Source organism: Salminus brasiliensis, chromosome 13 (assembly GCF_030463535.1).
Source record: "Salminus brasiliensis chromosome 13, fSalBra1.hap2, whole genome shotgun sequence".
Taxonomy (NCBI): domain Eukaryota; kingdom Metazoa; phylum Chordata; class Actinopteri; order Characiformes; family Bryconidae; genus Salminus; species Salminus brasiliensis.
The window spans coordinates 8,856,536-8,878,648 of record NC_132890.1 but is presented as its reverse complement, the minus strand read 5'-3'; the positions used below and the strand labels follow the sequence as shown (position 1 = coordinate 8,878,648).

General features: G+C 43.1%; 2 protein-coding genes across 2 annotated transcripts; both read right to left on the bottom strand.

Annotated features, from left to right (window-relative positions):
- Positions 1–4: 4 nt before the first annotated feature.
- ctsd (cathepsin D) lies at positions 5–7,779 on the bottom strand. Its single transcript, XM_072695616.1, has 9 exons — positions 7,595–7,779; positions 5,411–5,567; positions 4,012–4,135; positions 3,400–3,518; positions 2,458–2,657; positions 2,054–2,176; positions 1,280–1,424; positions 1,067–1,165; positions 5–745 (listed from the first exon to the last, which is right to left on the bottom strand). The coding sequence occupies exons 1-9, from the start codon at positions 7,654–7,656 to the stop codon at positions 584–586; spliced, it is 1,191 nt and encodes a 396-aa protein (XP_072551717.1). The 5' UTR covers positions 7,657–7,779; the 3' UTR covers positions 5–583.
- Positions 7,780–14,640: 6,861 nt separating this feature from the next.
- Positions 14,641–20,265, bottom strand: bhlhe41 (basic helix-loop-helix family, member e41). Its single transcript, XM_072695681.1, has 5 exons — positions 19,846–20,265; positions 19,701–19,764; positions 18,692–18,799; positions 18,484–18,595; positions 14,641–18,192 (listed from the first exon to the last, which is right to left on the bottom strand). The coding sequence occupies exons 1-5, from the start codon at positions 19,905–19,907 to the stop codon at positions 17,297–17,299; spliced, it is 1,242 nt and encodes a 413-aa protein (XP_072551782.1). The 5' UTR covers positions 19,908–20,265; the 3' UTR covers positions 14,641–17,296.
- Positions 20,266–22,113: the final 1,848 nt, after the last annotated feature.

Genomic DNA, 22,113 nt, shown 5'->3' with positions numbered 1-22,113 from the left:
CAAGTCACTGTATTGTTTGTTTTACTGGTTGTATTGATACATGGCTGTTTATCAGACAGGACAGGAATTTAAAAATCAACCAATCAGTGTAGTGCTGGAATTCTGAACATTTTCATGCACATCAGCCAAATGCAAAGCACTGCCCATAACCCCCAAAAAAAAAAAAAAAAAAAAAAAAAAAATTAAGATTATAGGTTTTTAACCCGTTCATTTCATCCAACTGTACTCATTCGAATCAGAGGTATTTAAAAGAAAAGCAGATATTAAAAGTGAAATGAACTAAAAATCAGACATAAAACTGTAAAAACACATTAACACTTATTAAAACCACAAGTCTAGTTCTCCTAGCTTCTTTAGTACCTTTCCCTGATTCACTTAGACGCCTCAAGCCTGCTGATAACGGAGTATTTGTATAAGCTAAGAAAGCACAGTGCAAAACACAACACCATCATATCGCTAGGTATGTAGGTCTTACAAAAGCAGCTGATATGATGTGGAGAGTTCGTTCAATCTTTCCTATCCTTAGTGAAACTCCTCGCTGACCCTTTGTCACCTTCACTAAAAAGCCTACTGTAGTTTGGGCCTATTTGGCCTTGGCAAAGCCCACTCTGTTGTTCTCACGGTCGAACTCTGTGTAGTACTGCCCAATGAACACATCACCCAGAATCCACAGCGGCCCAGCTGGAGGAGGGATATCCAGAGCCATGAAGCCACTCAGGCAGATCTCTTTACCAGCCTGGCTCTCCTGCTCACACACAAAGACACACAAGTTAGGGAACAGGTGAGGGAAGCCATCTTTACCAAGCCTTTGCGGCTTGAATGTCTCTCTGGTAAATATTCAAACCATGACCTAGTTACAACAGCATGAGGCCTTGTGAGGCAAGAGTTCCGGTTACTCAGATCGTCAATGTAGCTTTTACAAAAAACACAGCTTGACCAAAGCTTGCCACATGATCCGTCAGCAGTCATAAGTTACCTTTAATGAGATTAATCAGCAAGAAACAGAGGCTTGCTCAGCAAGCTCAGCTCTGTTCTTGCCTTGTTTTTTTGTTTTTTTTAAACTAACCTTGAGAATGTATTGTTCTCCAGTCAGGCTGTAGGACTGTCCACCCAAGACGAAGGAGATAGTAGGAAGGGAGGGGACCTTCTTGCAGTCAACCATATACTACAGAGAAACACATGGATCCTTAGCAACATCATTAAAGAACAATATATAATAATTATTTAATGACTCAATTGTCAAGAATGTGAGGACTATGTTAAAAATAAGGTGTTGTACCTCTCCCTGGATGAGTGGGATCGCTCCAATGGCCTTCTGTAGGGCCTTGACCTCAGCTGCTGGGCCAGTGATCAGGGAGGTTCCAGTGTCTACAATGGCCTCACAGCCTCCCTTACAAAGAGTCAGCTGGCTGCCGATGGTCATGCTACAAGAAAACAGCTCTATTAACACAAGCTTACTTCTCCAAAGTAAGAGCCAAACCTTAAGCGAACTGAGGATCCAAAGTGTTTCGGACACTAAAACAAGTACTACACAAGTAACAAGTAAAAAAAACAAGTAAAACAACTACCCTAAAGATTCGCAAGATTGGTGATCAGTTCTATCTACCTTTGGATCTATAAAACCTCACTGGGTGAAAAGGTCAGCCAAAGTCTCAATGTCAATTGAAGTGTTTAGCTGGACAGACTGCAGCCCTCCATGTACAGAGCGCTTTACAACAGGCCAAAGTTTAACAAAAAGTAGAGCAGAGTCACCTGACAAGCACTTTAGCCTGCATTTTCACTTTCCCATGCCTCGGGAACAAAACAACCACTTCAATACAGGTCATGTCACAGACCACTTTAAGAGGAAGATTTTCTGAGAAGAATTCTAGTCCCCGTCTTGGGTAATAAAAAGTGAGGGATGTGAAACTGACCATTTTGCTTCACGTGACAAGTCTTGCTCAGCTTATCCTTTATGAATCAGCATGAACATAACAGTTTCTTCCTCTAAAGAAAAAAATAAATAAAAATGACAAATGAAAAATGACATAAGTCATGAGGAGTGAGCTCTTACCCATCCATATGAATCTGCCAGTAGGCCTGTCTGCTGATATTCACATAGTGGAAGTCTCCAGTGTAGTACTTTGGGTCAGTGCCACCCAGGAGGAGTTCACCACCAGGCTGAGTGTCAGGGTTCCTGGCCAAAAAAAAAAAATCCACATTATGCAGGATCAGAAACAGAATATGGAAAAAGACCACCACTGGAACAGCAGCATGACTGACCCTATGCTCGAACCCTAGCTTTCTAAGACAGGATATGCGAGGAGAAGACATTTATTGCAATGCAAATACAATAAAGACAATAATAATGATGGACCCTTAACATTTAAGCCTTTAAATTTACATGCCATCTGACAATCCCTGTGCATGTAGGATTTAATAAGAGCACTAGTGACCAAAAGGCATGCACACGCTCACCTGTTCAGATAGAAAGAGAAGACGTTTTTCTCCACTTTCTTCTGGCTCATCATCATGTCGAACACAGGAGGAACCCCATCCACAGCGATGCGAGGATAGGCCATACCCAGAATGCCGTCAAACTTAGCTGCAATGAAAGCAACTCCAGGCTGTTTGATAGCTTCTCCAAATATCTGCTTCTCAACAGCAATATCCCCGATCTGAAAGAGGGAGCACATTTCAGTTTCAGTCAGACAGTACCGAGCACCAATATCTGCTCTCGCACCTCAAGTGCCCAAGACCGACACATTTTATAGACAGCTTTGAGTATAGGTGAAACCATTCCACCCGTACTCAGGTGTTCACTATGCAAAAGAGGTCTCTATCAGCTTCCAAGTGAACCCTGGTTTAGTTCACTGCTGGTGGGAACACACAGTTACCACGGTCTGCACTAAATTAGGGCACTGAACTTCAGAGCGGGATTCTCAGTGCAAGTCAGAGCTGTTGAATATTTGACTAGCCCACATTCTCACCTTGCAGAACAAGCGGATGCAGAACTTTTTTTTGATAGGTTGGGCAACTAGATTGGTTAAATTCAACCAACCTGTTTAATTCGACCAAATGTTTGTTTTTATGCAACCTAATGGGTAGATAATGTTATCAAGAGTATTCTGTGTGTGGGTGAGGGACAGAGCTAGATTTTATTCTGCTAGTTTAAAATAAATAATAAATAAATTTAAAAACCCTTTAGCAGAAAACTGGTTTTCTCTCATTCTTGTTTAAACACGCCCTCTTAGACTCAAGAAGGACTTGCTAATGAGCCAGTGAGGTGCATCAGGCATGTTGGAGAAGGGACACACTAAAACAAGCAGGGCAGGGGTACTCCAAGACCAGGGCTGACAAACAAAGCCAAAAACTTTTCAAAACTTTACAGAAAACAGAAACACTCCTGTATATTCTTACTGTGCATGTGTCCTGGCTGAGATATCCAGACAGACTCCCACTGCCATACTGAATGGCGAAAGCAGTGCCGTTCTTCACATAGGTGCTGGATTTGGCTCCATTGTACTTGTGATGAAGCACTGGAAAATATATATTACAAATCAGTTACACAGATCATCTACAACCCCTGCTAGACAAAGACTAATTCACAAACTGGCTGTAGGTGGGATAAGAGTAAATAAACAAACACTGCATATAGTGTTGGACAACATAATGTAGATACACCAACTTACAGAGATCTTGACATACTTAAATGTTTTTGCCAATATTTGAGATACATAAAGAGTCACATTCATAAGAACACCCATAAAAACAGCAGGATCTGCCAAACGGTTTGCTTTTAGATTAAGGTCATGATTTTCCAACCCAAGTTATCTGTAACTGTTATCTATAAATATGTATGTTGTTTAATCCATACAAATTAAGCAAGATAAATGATCCTCCTGTCTGGTTAATGTTCACAAAACCAGGGAAGGTTATCTTATTAAACTTTAATCAATTAATAATCAACACCATACTGCAATTTATTAGCCATATACATTTATACTCTATACAGAGACAATGTGGACTTACAACAGGCAATGTCAGTGAGGGAGCAGTGGACAGAGGGCACCCACAGGTTGGAAGATCCTGTGTCGAACACCACAGTAAAGTCCTGGGTAGGAGTACCAAGACTTATTTCTCCATAGTACTGGGCCTTTTAGGGAAGGAAAACAACAAAACAAAAAAGAATGATCAACAAGCAGGTCTAAATCAGAGCACATGCCCAAGCCTACATGGGAATAATGTGAAGACACCCTTTGCATTTCACACCAACAGGAAAAAAAAGTACCCCCCCCCCAAAAGGCTGTTTACAGAGTTTCTATTGCCAAATAATAGTTACCAGGCTGTTCCCAATCCGATTGTGCCAGTTCTCATGACACAGCGCCTTTCTAGGGTGCTATGACAACAGTCTCATGATAAGCAGCCTACGGTTTCATTTGTGTTTTTTCAAATACATGACAGAGCAAGCTGCGTGTTTAGTTTCGCCAAGGTCAGCCATGCGTGACCATGAAAAGGCATCTTCATAAAGTATGACCTGTCACGCGACCTAATTTGCAAAACTTCTAAATGACTTCCTTCCTGTTTAAAACGTTGTGGGCTCAGAGAGAAAGAGAGAGAAACAGAAGGGGGGGGGGGGGGGGGGGGTGACGCACTCGACACTGTCTGGCAGTAGCAGTGATGTTCTCAGCAAGTCTAATTCCTCTAAGCAGTTAAGTTAGTTACTTAAATGCATGTTAAACATCATGACACACCGATTTTGCAGAGATCTGAATCGTGGTCTAATGAACTGTACAGAGTACAAATAATTGTGTAGTGTAATAGTGCATTCTCTGCATTGTCAATGTTCTCAACCTAATGTGTGCCTTCATACAGCACAGCAAGCATCAATACAATCTTAAAAATAAAAAGGTGCTTCAAATGGTTCTTGAAGTGACACTATAAAAGATCCACTTACGGTTCCATACAGAACCATGTTTGTAATGGGGAAGAGCACATGTGAAGAACCAAGTGAAGCTAGCCTTTATTTTTAAAAGTGTAGACAAGAAGCTCATTACACTTTCAATGTCAAATCAGTTAGTTAGTTAAACTGAACACAGTTCATTAAATTTACATCATTTTATCTGCCTCCAACATCATCTCATGTTTGGCTACACAGAGTGTAAAAATCACTCAATTGACTCAGACAATTTCCGTAAGGTATTTTACACCAAAACAGACAGACAGACGATTTACAACACTATTTCTTTCTCCCAATACTTGATGTTCTTTGAGCAACTGAATAAATCAGGCCAAACAAGGATCCTCAGAAAATGATTAGGGGCCTACGCTTTACAAATTACTCAACAGGATTAGAGAACCAGGGCGAAAGAGCACAAACAGGCAAGTGTTGAACATTTAAGACAGACCAGTTTGGGGAGGTTGCACTCACATCCAGGTAGTTCTTGAGGGTTTCTGGGGTGGGACCGTTGCTGGCGGGGAAACCCAGGTTGTACTTTGTGGACCGAGTGTCAGCCAGGAGTTCTTCTACAGCTCGGCCTGAGTCAGTCATGGAGCGCCTTATGGAGCGAAACTTCTTTAGAGGAATCCTAAAGAGGGACATCCAAAACATCTGGGTTAAGGGTTACACTTGGGCTGCGTTGTAGATGGCAGTAACTAAATTTAGACTCTTATCCATGTGTGAGCGCCAAGAGCACCTGCTGCATACAAGGAACATTCCCATCACTGCAATAAGCTGTGCATCAATGAAATAACAGAATGGCACTGGCAGGGCTGGAGTGAGAAGTTAGTGTTGCAACCAAGCTACAGTTAGTGTGAAAGACACCCTTATAGAAGGTTTTGACCATTTGGAGCCACAGTATCTCTGATCCTAGCCCTACATACTGTAAATACAGCATATTCATTTAAAGGTATTTAAATACCATTTTGGCCGTTTTCCACTTTTTGACTGAATCGCCCTGATGAACGGACCAACATAAATGACCCAAAATGAAAATCTTACTGCCTCCCATTAAAGGTCAGGAAGGTTTTCTCCTCGTCCTGTAAAGTTGCTGTTTGAGATACTAGCTCACTCATTCCACACTACTAGAGACACTTCGACTACATTTCAGTGGCAGGGTTGGAGAGCTTGAGCTCCAGATTGGCAACACTGGTAATGCAGGTAACAAAAAAAGCAGCAGGCCAGTAAACAAACAGGCTACAGGCCACTGCTCCATAAAATGGTCATCCTAAAGAAGGGTGAGGTACTCAAACAGAGGACAGAAGAAACCAACTAAACAATATAAGCCATTTTAACATGTAGACTCCTCAAACCTAAAGCCAGTGTTGACGGACAGAGAGTTGACGCAACGGAAATGTGGGTTGTGTGGTAGGACTGAGGTGTCCTTTGACAAACCACAGAAACAGACAGGAGGGGCTTTAAGGCGCTGATGTGTGAGCTTCCTTCCCGAACAGCCTGCATTTTTGCAAAAAATTAGTGTTACGTGTAACTGAGATAAGAGGTTTTCTAGCTAACGTGAAAGACACCCTGAGGGTGAGGGCTGACTACTTGAGCTACACCTCAACATCTCGGATCTTAGTCTTCAATAGTGAACCAAGAATATATATCTGTATATATATCTGTAGAGAAATGAGCCAATAATCTTCCTGGGGCATTAAGCACTTCAACAGCACGTATATGTGCAAGTATATTCGGCAGGGTTGGAGAGTGTGAGCTCCCCAGTGGCAGCACTGGTAACAACACAGGTAACAAGAGGAGGAGCAGCAGCAGCAGCAGCAGGCCAGCAAACAAACAGGCTACCCCCACCCCACCTCACCCCACCTCCACCCCACCTCCACCCCTGCTCCAACAACAAACCCTGGCAGCCTGGAGTGGATGAGGGCTTTAAATGGGACAAAGAGGAAACCAAATAAAGGATACCTAAATTAAACCTGAACCTCACACCTAAAGCCAGTAGTGCTGAAAACACTATGGACACAATGGAAACGTCTGCTGTTTAAGAGAAGTGGGCTACAATCTATGAAAAGTCAGAACTGTGGGAGTGGGCCTAGAAGGCGACCTCCAAGACCCTCAGTAGGGGTGGCAGCTTTGAAACTGACCCCCTGAGGGCGAGTTTTGACCACTTGGAGCCAACGTGCTTGCAATTTGATAACTAGACGAAACTGACTGAAGTGTGTGCTCGGTTATTTAACGACCACCCCGTCCCCTTTACCCCCCCGCTGGCCTCGGTCTGTGGATCAGCTCTTCGTTAGACGGAGAGTTTCGCTGAGTCACAGAGGCAGAGGCAGAGGCAGAGGTAGAGCTAGACAACACCGTGCTACACAGCAGCCCGTTCCCAGCTCAGATAGACTGGCTTACAATTAGCTAGCAGCTAAACAACGGGAAAACAGCCACAGCAGCACCACCAGCAGCAGCACCAGCAGCACCACCAGCAGCACCACCACCAGCACCACCAGCAGCACCAGCAGCAGCAGCGCGCCTCTCAGTCTCACTCAGGCTAGCCAGCGAGTGCTAACGTTAGCACCGGAGCTAGCCAGCCAGCTATAGCTAGCATAGCTGGTAAACAACAGTCGGAAGGTCTCCGAGTAAGACAGTGAAGGTCTTTGTGGACTTTACCTAACAACCGCCTCGGAGGACCATGCAACAGCAGCCAAAAGCAGCAGACAGGCAAGCTTCATCTTGTCGGCTTCAGCAGGACAACAAACGCATCTGAGTGGCACCGCGCCTGAACCGGGCTGTTTATCCCGACTCGCTCCGGGATCTGGGGTAAACGGCTCTCATCAGCTGACTGCTGGGTCACTTATGGTCCCGGTCACGTGAACCAGCGCCCACGCGCTTCTTCTCTGTGTTCCTGTTTCGCAACCGAAGTGCCCAGACCGGAGTTTCGATGAGCGTTAAAAAAGGAAGGGGATTTATTATCTTTATTGTATTAAATAATAATGCGACTGTAATGTCAAATAAAGAGGGATTTATATTTAGAATATATATATATATATATATATATATATATATATATATATATATATATATATATATATTCTATAGCTATATATATATATATATATATATATATATATATAATATATATTTATATATATATATATATATATTTAGAAAGTGCGTATCTCCCATATGAGATTTAAAGTTCCCTATTCAGTCCTTCTCACAGTCATCCTTTCCAACGTTTTTAATGGCTCAAAGAGGCTTGTGTGGCTCTTAGACAGATCATTTTGTGTGGATGTTTTCCACAGTAACTTCCTTTTTACCTACCAGACAAGCCTTTCTATTTATAAATGCTCTACATACTCTATTTTCATTTTATATTTCTATTCTGTGTGCATATATATCCTTATACATGAATAATAAGTATATGTAAGTAGTTTAATCTTACATACACCGTCTTCTCTTTAGTGAAGGCTCTATAAAGAATCATGAATACCTAAATGGTTCCTGACCTGGTTAAAGGACTCTTCACATTGATGGAAATCCGTATGTGTCTCTATATAGCACCAAAAAGATCCATTTACATATATGGCATTTAGCAGACACTCTTATTCAGAGCGACTTACAAGATTACTTGTATTACACAAGTGGGCCAATGTAGTGTTAGGAGTCTTGCCCAAGGACTGTATTAGTGTAGCACAGCATAGTCACCCAGACAGGGAAGCGAACCCCACTCTCCCACGTGGTATAGTGGCTGACTGGCAGGTAGTGGTGTTATCTCTTGCGCCACACCAACCACCAGAGTATCGTTGTCACTTACTTGGCTAGGGGTGTCTAGGGATCCACATTTTAGGCAGCAAGTGAACAGTTCTTGAAGGTGATTCATTGGAAGCATAGAAAGTGGGGGGAAAGTGTCTGAATATAAACCACTTTGACAAGAGCCAAATTGTGATGGCTAGACGACTCAGAAATCAGAACATGTCGTGTGTTCCTGGTATGCAGTGGTCAGCACCTACCAAAAGTGCTCCAAGGAAGGACAGCGACGGAGTCATGGGCACCTAAAGCTCACTGATGCATGTTGGGGGTGGGGTGTGTGTGCGGGGGGGTGGCAAAGGCTAGCACGTCTGGTCTGATCCTACAGTCCGATCAGCACAAATTGCTGAAAAGGTAAATGCTGGCTATGATAGAAAGCTGTTAGAACACAAAGTGCATCACAGTTTGCTGTGTATGGGGCTGCACAGCCACAGACCGGGCAGAGGACTCACGGTAACCCCTGTCCACTGCCAACAGCACCTCAAATAGACATGTGAGCATCAGAACTGGACACATTCCTGTCAATAGTTACAATATTTTTATAAGGAACTGTCTACAGACCCTTTTCTTTGATTGAATGTGGTTCTATATAGAACCATTGCTTTAATATAGAACCCTTGAAGAATTTCTTTTAGACGCTTTAACAGGCACTATAATCGCACTGTCTGACCTTTTAAGAGATTAAATAGCTGTAATAAAAACTCATGAGGCTGTTTGACCTCATTCCCCTCATTATATCAGTGTCTGAAAGCTGAGCAAAAGGGTATTGGCATGATTCAGACATTTTATGCTGACGTTGTTACTGTTGTTTTACTCTATAAGACTGTTATACGACAAGACTTGTTAGTTCATATATAGAATAACCCTATCTGGTCAAGTCAACCAGCTGGTTGACTTGCATATCTGCTTCCTGAATGGGTTATCTGAAAAAAAAAACTTGAAAAAAATTGCTAAATAAGGATCCAGGAAAACAATTTTATCAATTTAACATTTTGTGCACGTTTTAGTGTATCTGTTAAGGGTTAAAGATTGATTGCGAGATCTAATTCAATGGCCACTTTGTTCAGTCCTCTTACTCTGGCTTTTTTGCTTTTTTAGGTACATCTTAAGAACACCTTTGTACTCCAGACTCAGCTGACTGACTGTACTGGAGTCTTGCACTCTGTATGTCAACAGTTTTGGCATCTCTCATGCGTGACCTAAAGACAGGACTTAACCTAATATGCAGTATATCAAAATCAGCTGATTTGCTCCTCATGCTTAGATTTGTAAATCTTTACACTGCATAAATGAGCAAATTTGTAGATTAGCAGATTTGTATGCGTTTGTACAGCACACACTGTTAACAAGAAACTTGGACTGTGCCTGATACACACACACACACACTGCCATGAAACATGCTATTATGTTATTATGTACATTATATTATGTACATCAATCCTTTACAGAGAATGATCCACCACCCAAATAATATCTGGTCGGCGGTGGTCATAGGGTGTTCTCTGTCCATTCATGGATGGTGCAGATAGTGGCTAATAAATTGTACTATGACAGATGGTATTGGTAAACATGAAAAGTGTGTCCTATATATATCCATAAACATGTCCTATGTGTCCTATCATAATAATAATTATTATTATATATCATATAATATAATAATTAAATAACAATTAATACATTGGGTTTTTTTTACTTCACGACTAAAATTAGGACTAAATGAACAGAATGCTGACTATGCTGACTATTACAGAAGGCTGTGGGTTAACATATATTTCTGTACCATTATCTTAGTAGGGATGGTTTAGGAGACAAGAAATAAACACAGCTGGCACACACAGAGAGAGAGAGAGAGAGAGAGAGAGAGAGAGAGAGAGAGAGAGAGAGAGAGAGAGAGAGAGAGATGCCCAGAAAAGGCCAAAGAAGGGGTCAGCAAAGAAACGAACAGGAACGGCAGCCCAAAGACTCTGAATAATAATATTAGATTAACAAAATGTACTGATCCGGATTAATTTATAATATACATGAAATTAGTACAGTATTTTGCTATAATGAGCCAATACCCATCTTGAGATAACTGTCTCTGAATAATTATATATTATATAGGAAACCATACATACTCTATACAAACACTATACATACACTATACATACACTTTATATACTCTATATGTACACTACACATACTCTATACATACACTTTATATACTCTATATGTACACTATACATACACTATACATACACTTTATATACTCTATATGTACACTATACATACTCTATACATACTCTATACATACACTTTATATACTCTATATGTACACTATACATACTCTATACATACTCTATACATACACTTTATATACTCTATATGTACACTATACATACTCTATACATACACTTTATATACTCTATACATACACTTTATATACTCTATATGTACACTATACATACTCTATACATACACTTTATATACTCTATACATACACTTTATATACTCTATATGTACACTATACATACTCTATACATACACTTTATATACACTATATGTATACTATACATACACTATACATACACTTTATATACTCTATATGTACACTATACATACTCTATACATACACTTTATATACTCTATATGTACACTATACATACACTTTATATACTCTATATGTACACTATACATACTCTATACATACACTTTATATACTCTATATATACACTATACATACTCTCTATGTACATTATTGTACTGTATTAAAATGTACAGGTTTAATTTATAATTTGGATTAATATTATAGTGTTTTTTTGAACTGCAGAATTGTTTGCAGCTCAGATTCCATTGTCCTCATAAACTGAACAGATCCCAAATAAGAACATTGGTGAAGGTCAATATGTTATGTTCATATGTTCATGCGTGAATAAAGCCCAGTGTTCTCTTTTCAGAGGTGTTGTGTAGGTAATTGGAACAATTCTAATATTAACAGGCCACTAGACTCTTTATTTGAAACTCAGTCTCAAATACTAAAACACTGGTTCTTGCTGAACAGCGTTTTGGTGCCATCTGCAGGGCAGACAGGGTAATGCACTTCAATTAACACTGCTAGAGTAATGCTAACATCCTTTAGCGCCTATATCAAATTTCCAGTGTTTGTTAGCATGATGCTAACAATTAACAATTATCCTTTTTCCTTAGAAGGTTTAATGCCTCTTGACTTTGAATCTTGTAAGACGTGCATGTCTGACTCCGTTTTTTGCGTTTTCAGCTAATCTTTTAGTTAATTTCCAACCTAAAGCCTGATGGGTTTGGATATCTGTATATTTTAATAACAGAGCTTAACCCAGGTTCATGCTCGGTGTCAGAGTTCACCTCAGAGTCATTCATGTCATTCATTCAGGGGCAGTGGTGGCTCAGCAGTTAGAACTATTAATGACAGGGTTGTGGGTTCTATACCCGGGCTCGGAAAGCTGCCACTGTTGGGCCCTTCACCCTCTCTGCTCCCTGGGCGCCGCAGCAATGACTGCCCACCGCTTTGGGCATGTGTGCTCACTGTCCACTATGTGTGTGTTTCACTGGCGTGTATGTGTGTGTTCACTGCACGGATGGGATAAAGTCGGAAATTCTACCTGTGTCACAATGTCACAAATGGTAAACATGCTGGTCTTGTCTTGTAAATTTTAGCTGGCCTCATGGGAAATGTCTCGCTGAGCCCTACAGTCATCAGCCCTGAAAAACTGTAGAGACATCAGCAGCTGTGGAAACATCCAAGCCATGGTGTAGAGTCACTGTGGCTGTGACTGAGAATGGGAAGCATCTTAGCCATATGGAGTTGCTCCGGCAGTTAGGCCTGGAGGCCTCATTGCTGTGATATTGATCACTCTGGAAACACAGGCTGGAATTCGAAGAGACGTACGAAGAAGTCATATACACAAACTATACCAAAGTGGCAGCTAATTTACGCTAGCTTACTTACATAGGAAATACATGATCACACACATACACACACACACACACCAACCACACACCTTTCAGTATGTAGCCCAGCTGATATGGGTGCTACTTGGTGAGGTGGCTCCATGCTCTCTTAGCCAATTCAAATATGTTCACCTTATAATAGTGCTTATTACTCAAACGAATAATAGCCTACACAATCTTTTGACAACATTAATTATCATAATGGTAATAAGTGGGCCTCACAAACTGAACACTGTGTGTATTTAAAATACTAACCTCTATTTACAGCTCCTTACATTTTACATCGGTTCAAATTAGCTACAAAAACGTACTTTTGTTGATGTTAAAGGAATTAAGATTAAGACATAGTTCTACAGCATCTCAGAACACCATATATTTATCATATGAACAACCCTATGACCCACTGGTGGACCGACACGTTTATTACACATTCCTACCTTAAGAATAAGACAGCGTGTTTGCACTGTACACACTGTAGGGTGTAATTTAGCTGGGGTTTATAGGGTTAAATAGGCACTTTCTACTGAAAAACATGAACATGGCTTTATATGTTGTACTTACTGTGTATATATGATGTATTACTATGTAGTTACATGTTTTCTTGCATTGCTTGGAGTAGTGGAGCTATGGAGCCATATCTATGGGGTGTTTTTGCAGTAACACCACTAGATGCCACTGTACTATAGGTAATGGGGAGAAAACAGTGAGGCCCTGCTTGGGTGTGCTCACGTCATGGGACAATGACACTGGTTGTCATCTCAGGTTTCCAGACGAAAAAGCAGAGTAACAGCTCTGTAAACATCTCAATCAGAGAAGAAAACCTTTAATTCTGGTCTGATCTGAGACTACATCTCATATGTGTGTGTGTGTGTGTGTGTATGTGAATATATATAAAGACCCAGTGCAGTATCATCTAATACCTAACACGTGAGTCAGGTGAGCTGCTAGTGGAACTGAACAGACCTATACAGTTCACTGAGGTGTCAGTACCCAAATTATTGCTGTTTCTACAGAATAAATAAACATAAATAAATATAGCCAGCATCATTGCCATTATGAAATGACTCTGTCCCCATTAGACCAGTGTATGATGTCATATGTAGCTCCACAAGTCTAAAGTCACTGGTCATTTTTATAGTTACAGTATGTGGGTGGGTCCTGACTTATGACTCAGTCCTACATAGTTGTATAACCCTACTGTATAACTAACTGTACATTAAACTCAGTGGGCCCTACAGGTCTGCTGATGTAATTGGTGGATGTCATCCAGTTGTACTTACTGGAACAGACGTAAACATGTTGTATAAGGTTGCTCTAAAGGGTGCCGAGAGATATCAGAAATCCACCACTCATGCATAATTGATGTTGTTTTGCCCCTGCAGTGAAAAGTGAGCAATCCTGTCTATTTTTTAATCCCTGGCATATCACGTGACCGGAGCTAAACCCTGGCTTACTGTACATTCCGAAAGCCCAGTCAGTGGCTCCCAGGTCAGCTGATTTCTTTCTTAGATCTGGAATGACTATAGCAAGATCCCAGTCTGTCTCGCCAGCATCAACACCATTACAGTACAGTGACCTTTAGCTGGCGTTCAGTGGCCGCACACAGGAGTCGTATAGCCGTCAGGGCTTTCGATGTGACTGCTTTTGAATATTTTCGAAACCAGACTGCCCTGTAGACAGAAGCGTCCGCACCCTCATTGAGGGTGTAGGCAAACAGTGTATATCACATGTCTGTGGTTTCACTTAAGGTTTGGTGGAACTCTTGGTGAAGCCCTCCAGTGATCCCTTTGAATAGACTCTCTTAAAGCTATCTAGGAAGACTGTAATACTACCGTGCTTGTGGGACAACAGGTGTTTGAGGCAAAGAGGCAAACTACAGAGGTGTATGTTGTAGAGCGTGTAGTAAAAGGGGCAAAATGAAGCATGAAGGAGACACCAGGTAGTCTTTGAGCGTATGTTTATTCGACAACTGTGCGGCAATAATTTAGAACAGCAACAGTGTAAAGCGTTAACGAAAAACAAAAAAAGTGCAACAGTTGCTCAGTTTTATCCTTTATAAAATCCATAGATTTCTTCTACAACATGAACATCGGACATTGAGCATATTCACAATCTATTTACATGACACATGCCGCTGCTTAGGCCAAGAGACAGCTGTGGCAAAAGAAGCTAAGGAGAAGGGGCCTACAAAAGGACTCTACGCAAAAGGAAATGGTGGTGGTTCTAACCGTTCTCCCTCCCTCCTAACGAACTTAAAGGAACATTACAAACTCAGTACAACAGGAAAGCTCCTTGTCACAGTCCAATCAATTAATCTCGCAAGGTAGTAAAATCAACACGTCCCTCCTACATTCCTCCAGTCCAAGGTCGTCTGCATTCTTGTGTGGGCACGTGCAGAGCAACATGCACTCCGCATGTTACACAAGACATAAAGTCCCAGTCAGCAGCTGCTGCTGCTGCAGCCACAGGTGCAGCTCTGAGTTTAGTAGCACAGAGTGTGGTGAATACACACGTGTGCACACACACACACACACACACACTTTCTTTTTTTACTATTTAAAAGCCTTTGCTGTTCTTCCTGCAATATTAATATCTATAATAAGCTGTTCTCTGCTGTGGCTGCTGAGTGGGACCTTAGCCAGGGTTACATCTCATCATCTCATGTTGTGGATGAAAGCTGTGCTAAGTAAGGCAAAAATACATACGTCGCTTCCACTGCTTTAGCCGGACAGCTACTGAAATCATAGGCAGTTATCAACAAAGCATTTTGGACACCTGACTCTGAAAGCTGGCTGAAAGAACTCGGACTACTGAGACTGTAGCTGTTATATAGATCAGAATTTGTACATTTATTGGAGACAGATTAAGTCAGCGAGTTGCCAGTCGGTCAGGATTGTGTTAAGAAAATATATATTACAGTTGGAATACAAAGGGCGATGGATTAGAAACAGATGCGTGAGGAGTGTGTTGAAGGAACAGAAAAGGCATGAACAAGTGCACTTTACCTCGCGGATTAAAGATCTACTTTTTTTGTCATCAGAATATTTACAAACTTTCATATCTACCAAAAACACACATTACATTCATTATCAAAGTTCCATAAGGTGCTAACGATTTCTTGTTGGGTTCTTGTTTTTGCTGGAGCTCTCCACACATAGAGAACCTCCACCCCCCCACCCCATAACCCCGACACACAGTAAGTCCCAGACTCACACAGATGGTGTGATTTAGTTCAGCTTAGCCTTAACCTTAGTGTAGACAATAGGCCTGAAGTCAGAAAACTGCTGGAGATAGTGGATCAGCATCCTCAAACCACAGTCGCTTCCAAGCCAAGTGCCATTTCACACCTTTTTCACTTAAACTTCAGTCCGAATGGGTTGCTGGGGAGGCGGGGGGGAGAGAGCGGGGGGCTGTCGTAACAGTATGTCAGAGGATTGCTGAGTTTCTTTTATTTTTCTGATTAAAAAAACGAGACCACTCCCATCCTATCTGAGAAAGTTCAGGTCACTGCAGCGCCCCTGCCAGAGGAGCGCCCTCGCCAGGACTAGGACGCTCTAGGAATGAACGGATCCTGATCTAAATGCTAAAAGTATGTTGAGGTATTTAAGTAACTCTTTTCAAGCACTGAAAATTGATTACAAAAAAAAATCTAACAAAAGCTTAACAGATCCTCACTATCAATCCAGTAGTTTTACCAAAAAATTAAAAAAGTTGCTAAAGCAGGTGCTTCAGCTTGCTTGAGGTCACTATCATACGGTACATCCAAGAGGCCAATATGTGTCCAAATCCTTGATAAAAGAGGTGCAGTTGGTTGTCGCTCACAGAGCATTAATGGAGTATTGCACTAGACTACATTTCCTCAGCAAACAACAACAAGAAAGAAAGAAAGAAATCTGCAGTTGAACACCATTTTTTCTCTCGCTTAAGACGCTTAATGCCATTGATTAAAAATGGCTTTAATGACAGACATGTAGGCTTTTGTCAATCACTGTCGATTTCCATTCAAAATAGCTCAAGGATTGAGTGCAGAAGGCACTAAGTTGTTACAACGTCCCCCAGTCATTCTCCCCACAGAAGCTAAAGACCAATTGGACGATGAAACCCTGTTTTGCAAGAACTTAAAGCAACAGTTTGGTCCAGAATCAAATTTACACAACGTTCTCCTTAGCTGAAATGTAGCAGATCGACCAAAACATGCTTGAGCGCAAAGCTGGCTTCTTTAGCTCTGCACTGGAGACATGAGGCTAATGTAGCTAACAAGTAATGGGACTCTATAGTCACCCAACATCTGGTATTTGTATTACTCACATTACTGTAACCAAAGAAGCCAACGCTGGACGCCCAAGTCTGATCTTGGCCGATCAACTACATTTGGGTTACGAGAAAAACCCCAGTGTGTGTTTGATTTGCGCCAAAATGTTCCTTTAAAAAAACAGAAGATACGAAATGAAAGTACAGCCTTCGTCAGGAAACTCCATAGAAACAACTACAGGGCTACAGAACACTCTACGACCATTAAATTAAGGAACGGATAAATAGGCTACGCAATTTTACAAGCCAAAAAAAAAAAAAACGAGGTGAGAACTGAGAGGCGGCCTATGTGCCCTCGTTTTCCTCTCTTTGGCTCTGCTCTCCAGTGTTTTCATTCATATCTGAGCCGTGCTCCCCAGCCGCTGGCGAGGAGGCCTCTGCTCGGCTCTCCAGGTCAGCAGGAAGAGGAGAAGAATCTTCATCATTGGATGGGGTCTCGAAGCTTTTGGAGTTGAAAGCGGCCGCCGCAGCGGGCAGCCCCGGATAGAGCCAGGGGAAAGGGGCGGCCAGCGGGTAAACCAGCTTCTCCACGTGGCTCTTGTCCAGAAAGGGCACGTACGAGGCGGCTGCTGACGGGTTGATGAAGTAAAAGGGCATGCAGAAGGGCGCCTGCTGCCCCACGCCTGCCATTCCCGCCATCAGAGAGTTCATAAAAGCCATTTCCGGCCGGCAGGCTGCGTCCGTGCCCGCGGCGCCCCCTGCCGGCCAACTCAGCTTGGGCTTTTTGGCCGGCCGCTGCTCGTCGCCCCCGAACTCCTGCTTGATTTTAAGTCCCTTTACCGCCCCACTGTCCCCGGCTCTCTCCGGCCGCCCGTCACTCTTTTCCGCCTCGCCGCCGTAGCCGCTGTCGGTGTCCGTGTCGTTCTCGTTCAGCTCCGGGTGCTGAGTCCTCTGGATGACCGGCACGCAGTTGGCGTGGCCGTCTTTGGCGTGACCGTCGCGCTCGCGCTCCCGCTCGCGCTCGCGCTCCCGCTCGTGGCCGTCACCGTTGGCCAGCGGGTGCTGCAGGAGCTGCGCCGACACTTTGTGTAGGTGGTCCACCAGCTGGGTGCAGCGCTGCTCGCGGCTCGTCCACTTCTCCACCTTACCGAGGTACTGCACCACCTCCCGAGCGCACGCCTGGAAGCCCGAGTGGAAGGCGTCCAAATCGGCCTGGATGGAGTTCTTCAGCGACCGGTCACCTAATAGAGAGAGGGACGGGGGGACGGGGGGAGGCATCAGTATGGATCGCACTTAGTTTAGCCATTTGGTAACACACCAGCAACCCGCCCACTAAACAGCACCAGTGATTAGACCGAAGTTTGAGCCTAATTTATGATTAATTAATTTATTATTAATTTAAACCGCAACATCAGGGCTGATTATCACTGGAAATCCTCCTTAGTCCGGGTTTAAGCTTAATCTAGGCTCGACACACCACCCATTAATGTTCATTAAAGTCCAGCAGGACTCAGGACGTTCAGCTGCTTTACCGTTTTGCAGGGCGAGTATCTTCTGGTGCTGCTGCTCCGTCACCGCCGTCAAAGCGTTCAAGTGTTTCAGAGTCAGCTCCAGAACCACCGCCTTCTCCAGGTGACCCAGAGTCTGCAAGAACATTCAGAACACAAGTTGTAGGAGCCGTCCTCCTTCACAGCAGGGTGCAAAGCAGCTGCTCGGGCTCGTAAGAAGAGGCCAGCCTACCGTCAGCTTGAGATGTTCGGGTAGTAAGTCCTTCAGCTGCCCGATACACTCATTAATCCTGTCCCTCCTCTTCTTCTCTATGAGTCTGTGGGGCAACTTGTAAGCGTCCTGTGTTTGAAAAAAAAAAAAAAAAAGCCACCATGTCAGATCACAGTGAGATTAATAACATATTAATAAGATATCAAATAAAAATATACGTTGTCAATAGGTGGAACTGTTTACGTTGGCACAACCTCATTATTAACCCTCTAAAATGTCATAATTATCATATTTGGTGGCTAGCTACATATCTGCTGAGCTGAGACCTCTGCAACATCAACGGGATCTTAAACTTAAATATGAGGTCATATATAAATAGGAATAAAATACAATCAAATAGAATAATAAAATTATATATTATTAATTACACAAGTTTCCGGCTCCCTGGCGGATTATCCGGGCACTGCATCCACCAGGAAAAAAAATCTATACAGATTTCTAACTTTTAAATGACTTAGAAAGTTGCTGTATTGGAGTATGAGGGTTAAACAGGCTCGTGTTCTGTATGTAAACAAGCTGGCTCTGAGCAATACATTCAGGATGTATGACATTTACAAAATAAAAGTCATAAATGTATATATAAATGTACAAATGGTTACTAAACTAACACCCGTTTTTTTTGTTTGTTTTTTTTTTTTAATTTTCTGGAAATTATTAGATGGTTCCGGCTTGAAAGCATTAAGCAGTTTTATCATGTGGTAATTATGATTATCTATTGGCAACTTTTGGCAATCTATTGGCAAGGAGATCCATAAACAACATGCTTCTTATTGGGACGTGTCTGAATGTGCGTGGGGTCCCGGGGTAATTTTCGTTCCCACGAGCTCCCTACTACGCTGTCGTAACCTCCTAGAATATTGTCATATAACTTTCTGAGGAATACAGTTACATTTCAACCTCGTGACAACGTAAAAAGCACCAATCCCACAGTAGTTTCTATCTCTACCTGCTGGAAATAAGCGACCCTTACCTTTCCTTCCTCTCGCTTCATTCCTCTTTTCGATTTGCACATGTACAGAGACGAATACTCGACCCTAAAAACAAAGCAACGCTCTTAGTGAACTTATCCAGCTGTAAACAAAGTGTCGGTTCACGCAGACGGACGCTGCACTCACCCCAGGAAATCTGCATGATCCAGGAAAGGTCTGTCCTGCAGTCGCGCTATTCTTTCGTCCATAACTTTCTCCTTCTGTCATCCACCTCTTTTCAGACTTCAGAGGGAAATGTGTTTCTCTGAGGTCGGCTTTGTAATTCCGAGAGCGGTGAAAGTGGAGAGGGAGGTGAGGGCGGGAGGGTGGTGTATGTGCAGCAGTGCAGCACTTTCAGAATGATGCCTGCACTCGCCTGAGCTCGGCTGCCACTTTACCGAGGCGCTAAGTTTTTTTGTCGTTTGTTTCCCACCCGTATTGTAACAAGCTCCGCCCCGCGCTGCTGCGATTGGATAGCAGCGTGCCGCCGCATGCGCTGTGATTGGCTACAGTTAATCCTCAACCGCGCAATCCGCTGCATGCATCCCAGCCAATCGTAGCACAAGAGGGCGGGGCGTACCTAGCAAACACTGCTACGTTGTGTCAACGTTAAGATGAATTAATTAGGATTATTATAAGGTCCAGCCTTTATAGCCATTGCAAATTATTAGACCACAGCTGCCGTACAACATGTGACTTATTGATTTATTATTATTATTATTATTACTACATGTTTTTAACACTTGTTTTATTTAGTGTGGTATATTTTTGGGTGCCCACTACGCTACGCTGTCCACAGCCGTGCCAGTTGAGGGAGATTTCTTGATTGACAATGTGTTTCTTATTGATTATGTGTGTTTCTGAAAATCAGAGACGCTTGTGTGTGATAAGGAACCTTCACCTTGGGCTTGTCAGGGAGGAGGCATACAGGGCCTGGGAAGCCTGTTGATGCTGCACATGCAGAGGGAGAGAGAGACAATGGCCTTAGTGATCTGGGCTTGGGAATATCACCTAATTTATTTATTTATGTGATCTTTGGTTTGCAAACAATGGTGGATACTGCGCCTCTCATCACGTTTATAAAAATGTTGCTCCTTGAGTTGTCCTTGATTTGAGATAGTGTATGACATGGAAACATTAATGAGGTATTAAGAAAGGATGAGATCATGGGAGAAAATATGGGAAGAAAAATGGAATGGGCAGGTGTGTCCTGGAGGATTCCTAAATGAGGTTGTACAGCGAAATGTGTCCTCTGCATTCAACCCATCTGTGGTAGTGAACACACACACACTAGTGAACTAGGGGCAGTGAGTACACACACCCCCAGAGCGGTGGGCAGCCAACTCCAACAGTGGCAGCCTGCCGAGCCCGGGAATCGAACCCACAACCCTGTTATCAATAGCCCTGGAGCTCTAACCGCTGAGCCACCACTGCCCAAACTGTTGACCTTCCATTACCAACCCTGCGTCAGCCGCTTCCATTACCATGCTACCATTAGGCCATGGCCGCCCCAAGCCGCTGTGACAACCTATTGTTCTGGTGTCCACAACGGTGGCACGGTCGTGCTGGTCTGTGCTGGGTCCAGGAGATCAAACCGTTGACCTTCTTCTTCAAGCCTGCATCTACCATCTACCCATTAGGCCATGGCTGCCCCACAACGTTGGGACTGAGGTTGTTGTTGTTTTGGTGCCCATAACATTTTCTGAAATGCAATTCCTCAGTAAGTTGTGGCAACTTTATCCGACATCGTGAAAACGTAAGTAGCTCCTCTGAGAGATAGAATTACCCCAGGATCCCATTTAAACATTGGGATAATGTTGTGCATTGAGGTCCACGGAAGTTTGCTAAATTGCCAATGAATAGTCGTAATTCCACATGGCCACATTCTTTAATGAAGTCTTATAGAGATAGCATAAGCAATACCACCTTATGCCAACGTTGCAGCAACATTGCAAGAAAGCAGAAACGTTATGACAATGTTGTGTGGTGCGTCCTGGGTTCACGAATAGAGGTGGGAAATGACAGCGAATACGGGTGGGTTAAAAAGCTGTGAGTTACGAGGATAAACTCCTGGCCAATCCTAACGCAGGAGGGAGGGGCGTGTCGGAAAACGAGTGGGAAAAGAAGTCCGGTCCTCCAGCAGCGCTTCGCAGAGCGTTCCGTGAGGCGAGGGAGAGCGCACGCGCGACAGCTCCGAAAAGGCTCACGTGTAGGGCTGCACCACGCTGTCCGGTTAGCGCGCGCGTTCGTGTCCGGACAAGACATTAGTGGGGGTTTAGAAACCGGCGAAAAACTTGCACGCGCTTGCAAACCACCTCCATCGACCGCGGTCGCGAGGAGAAAAGTGCAAGCCTTTCTGTACGGAAACGAACAACAAGAGAAAGTCCTTCTCCTGGGTCCTCGCGCTGCGTGCTG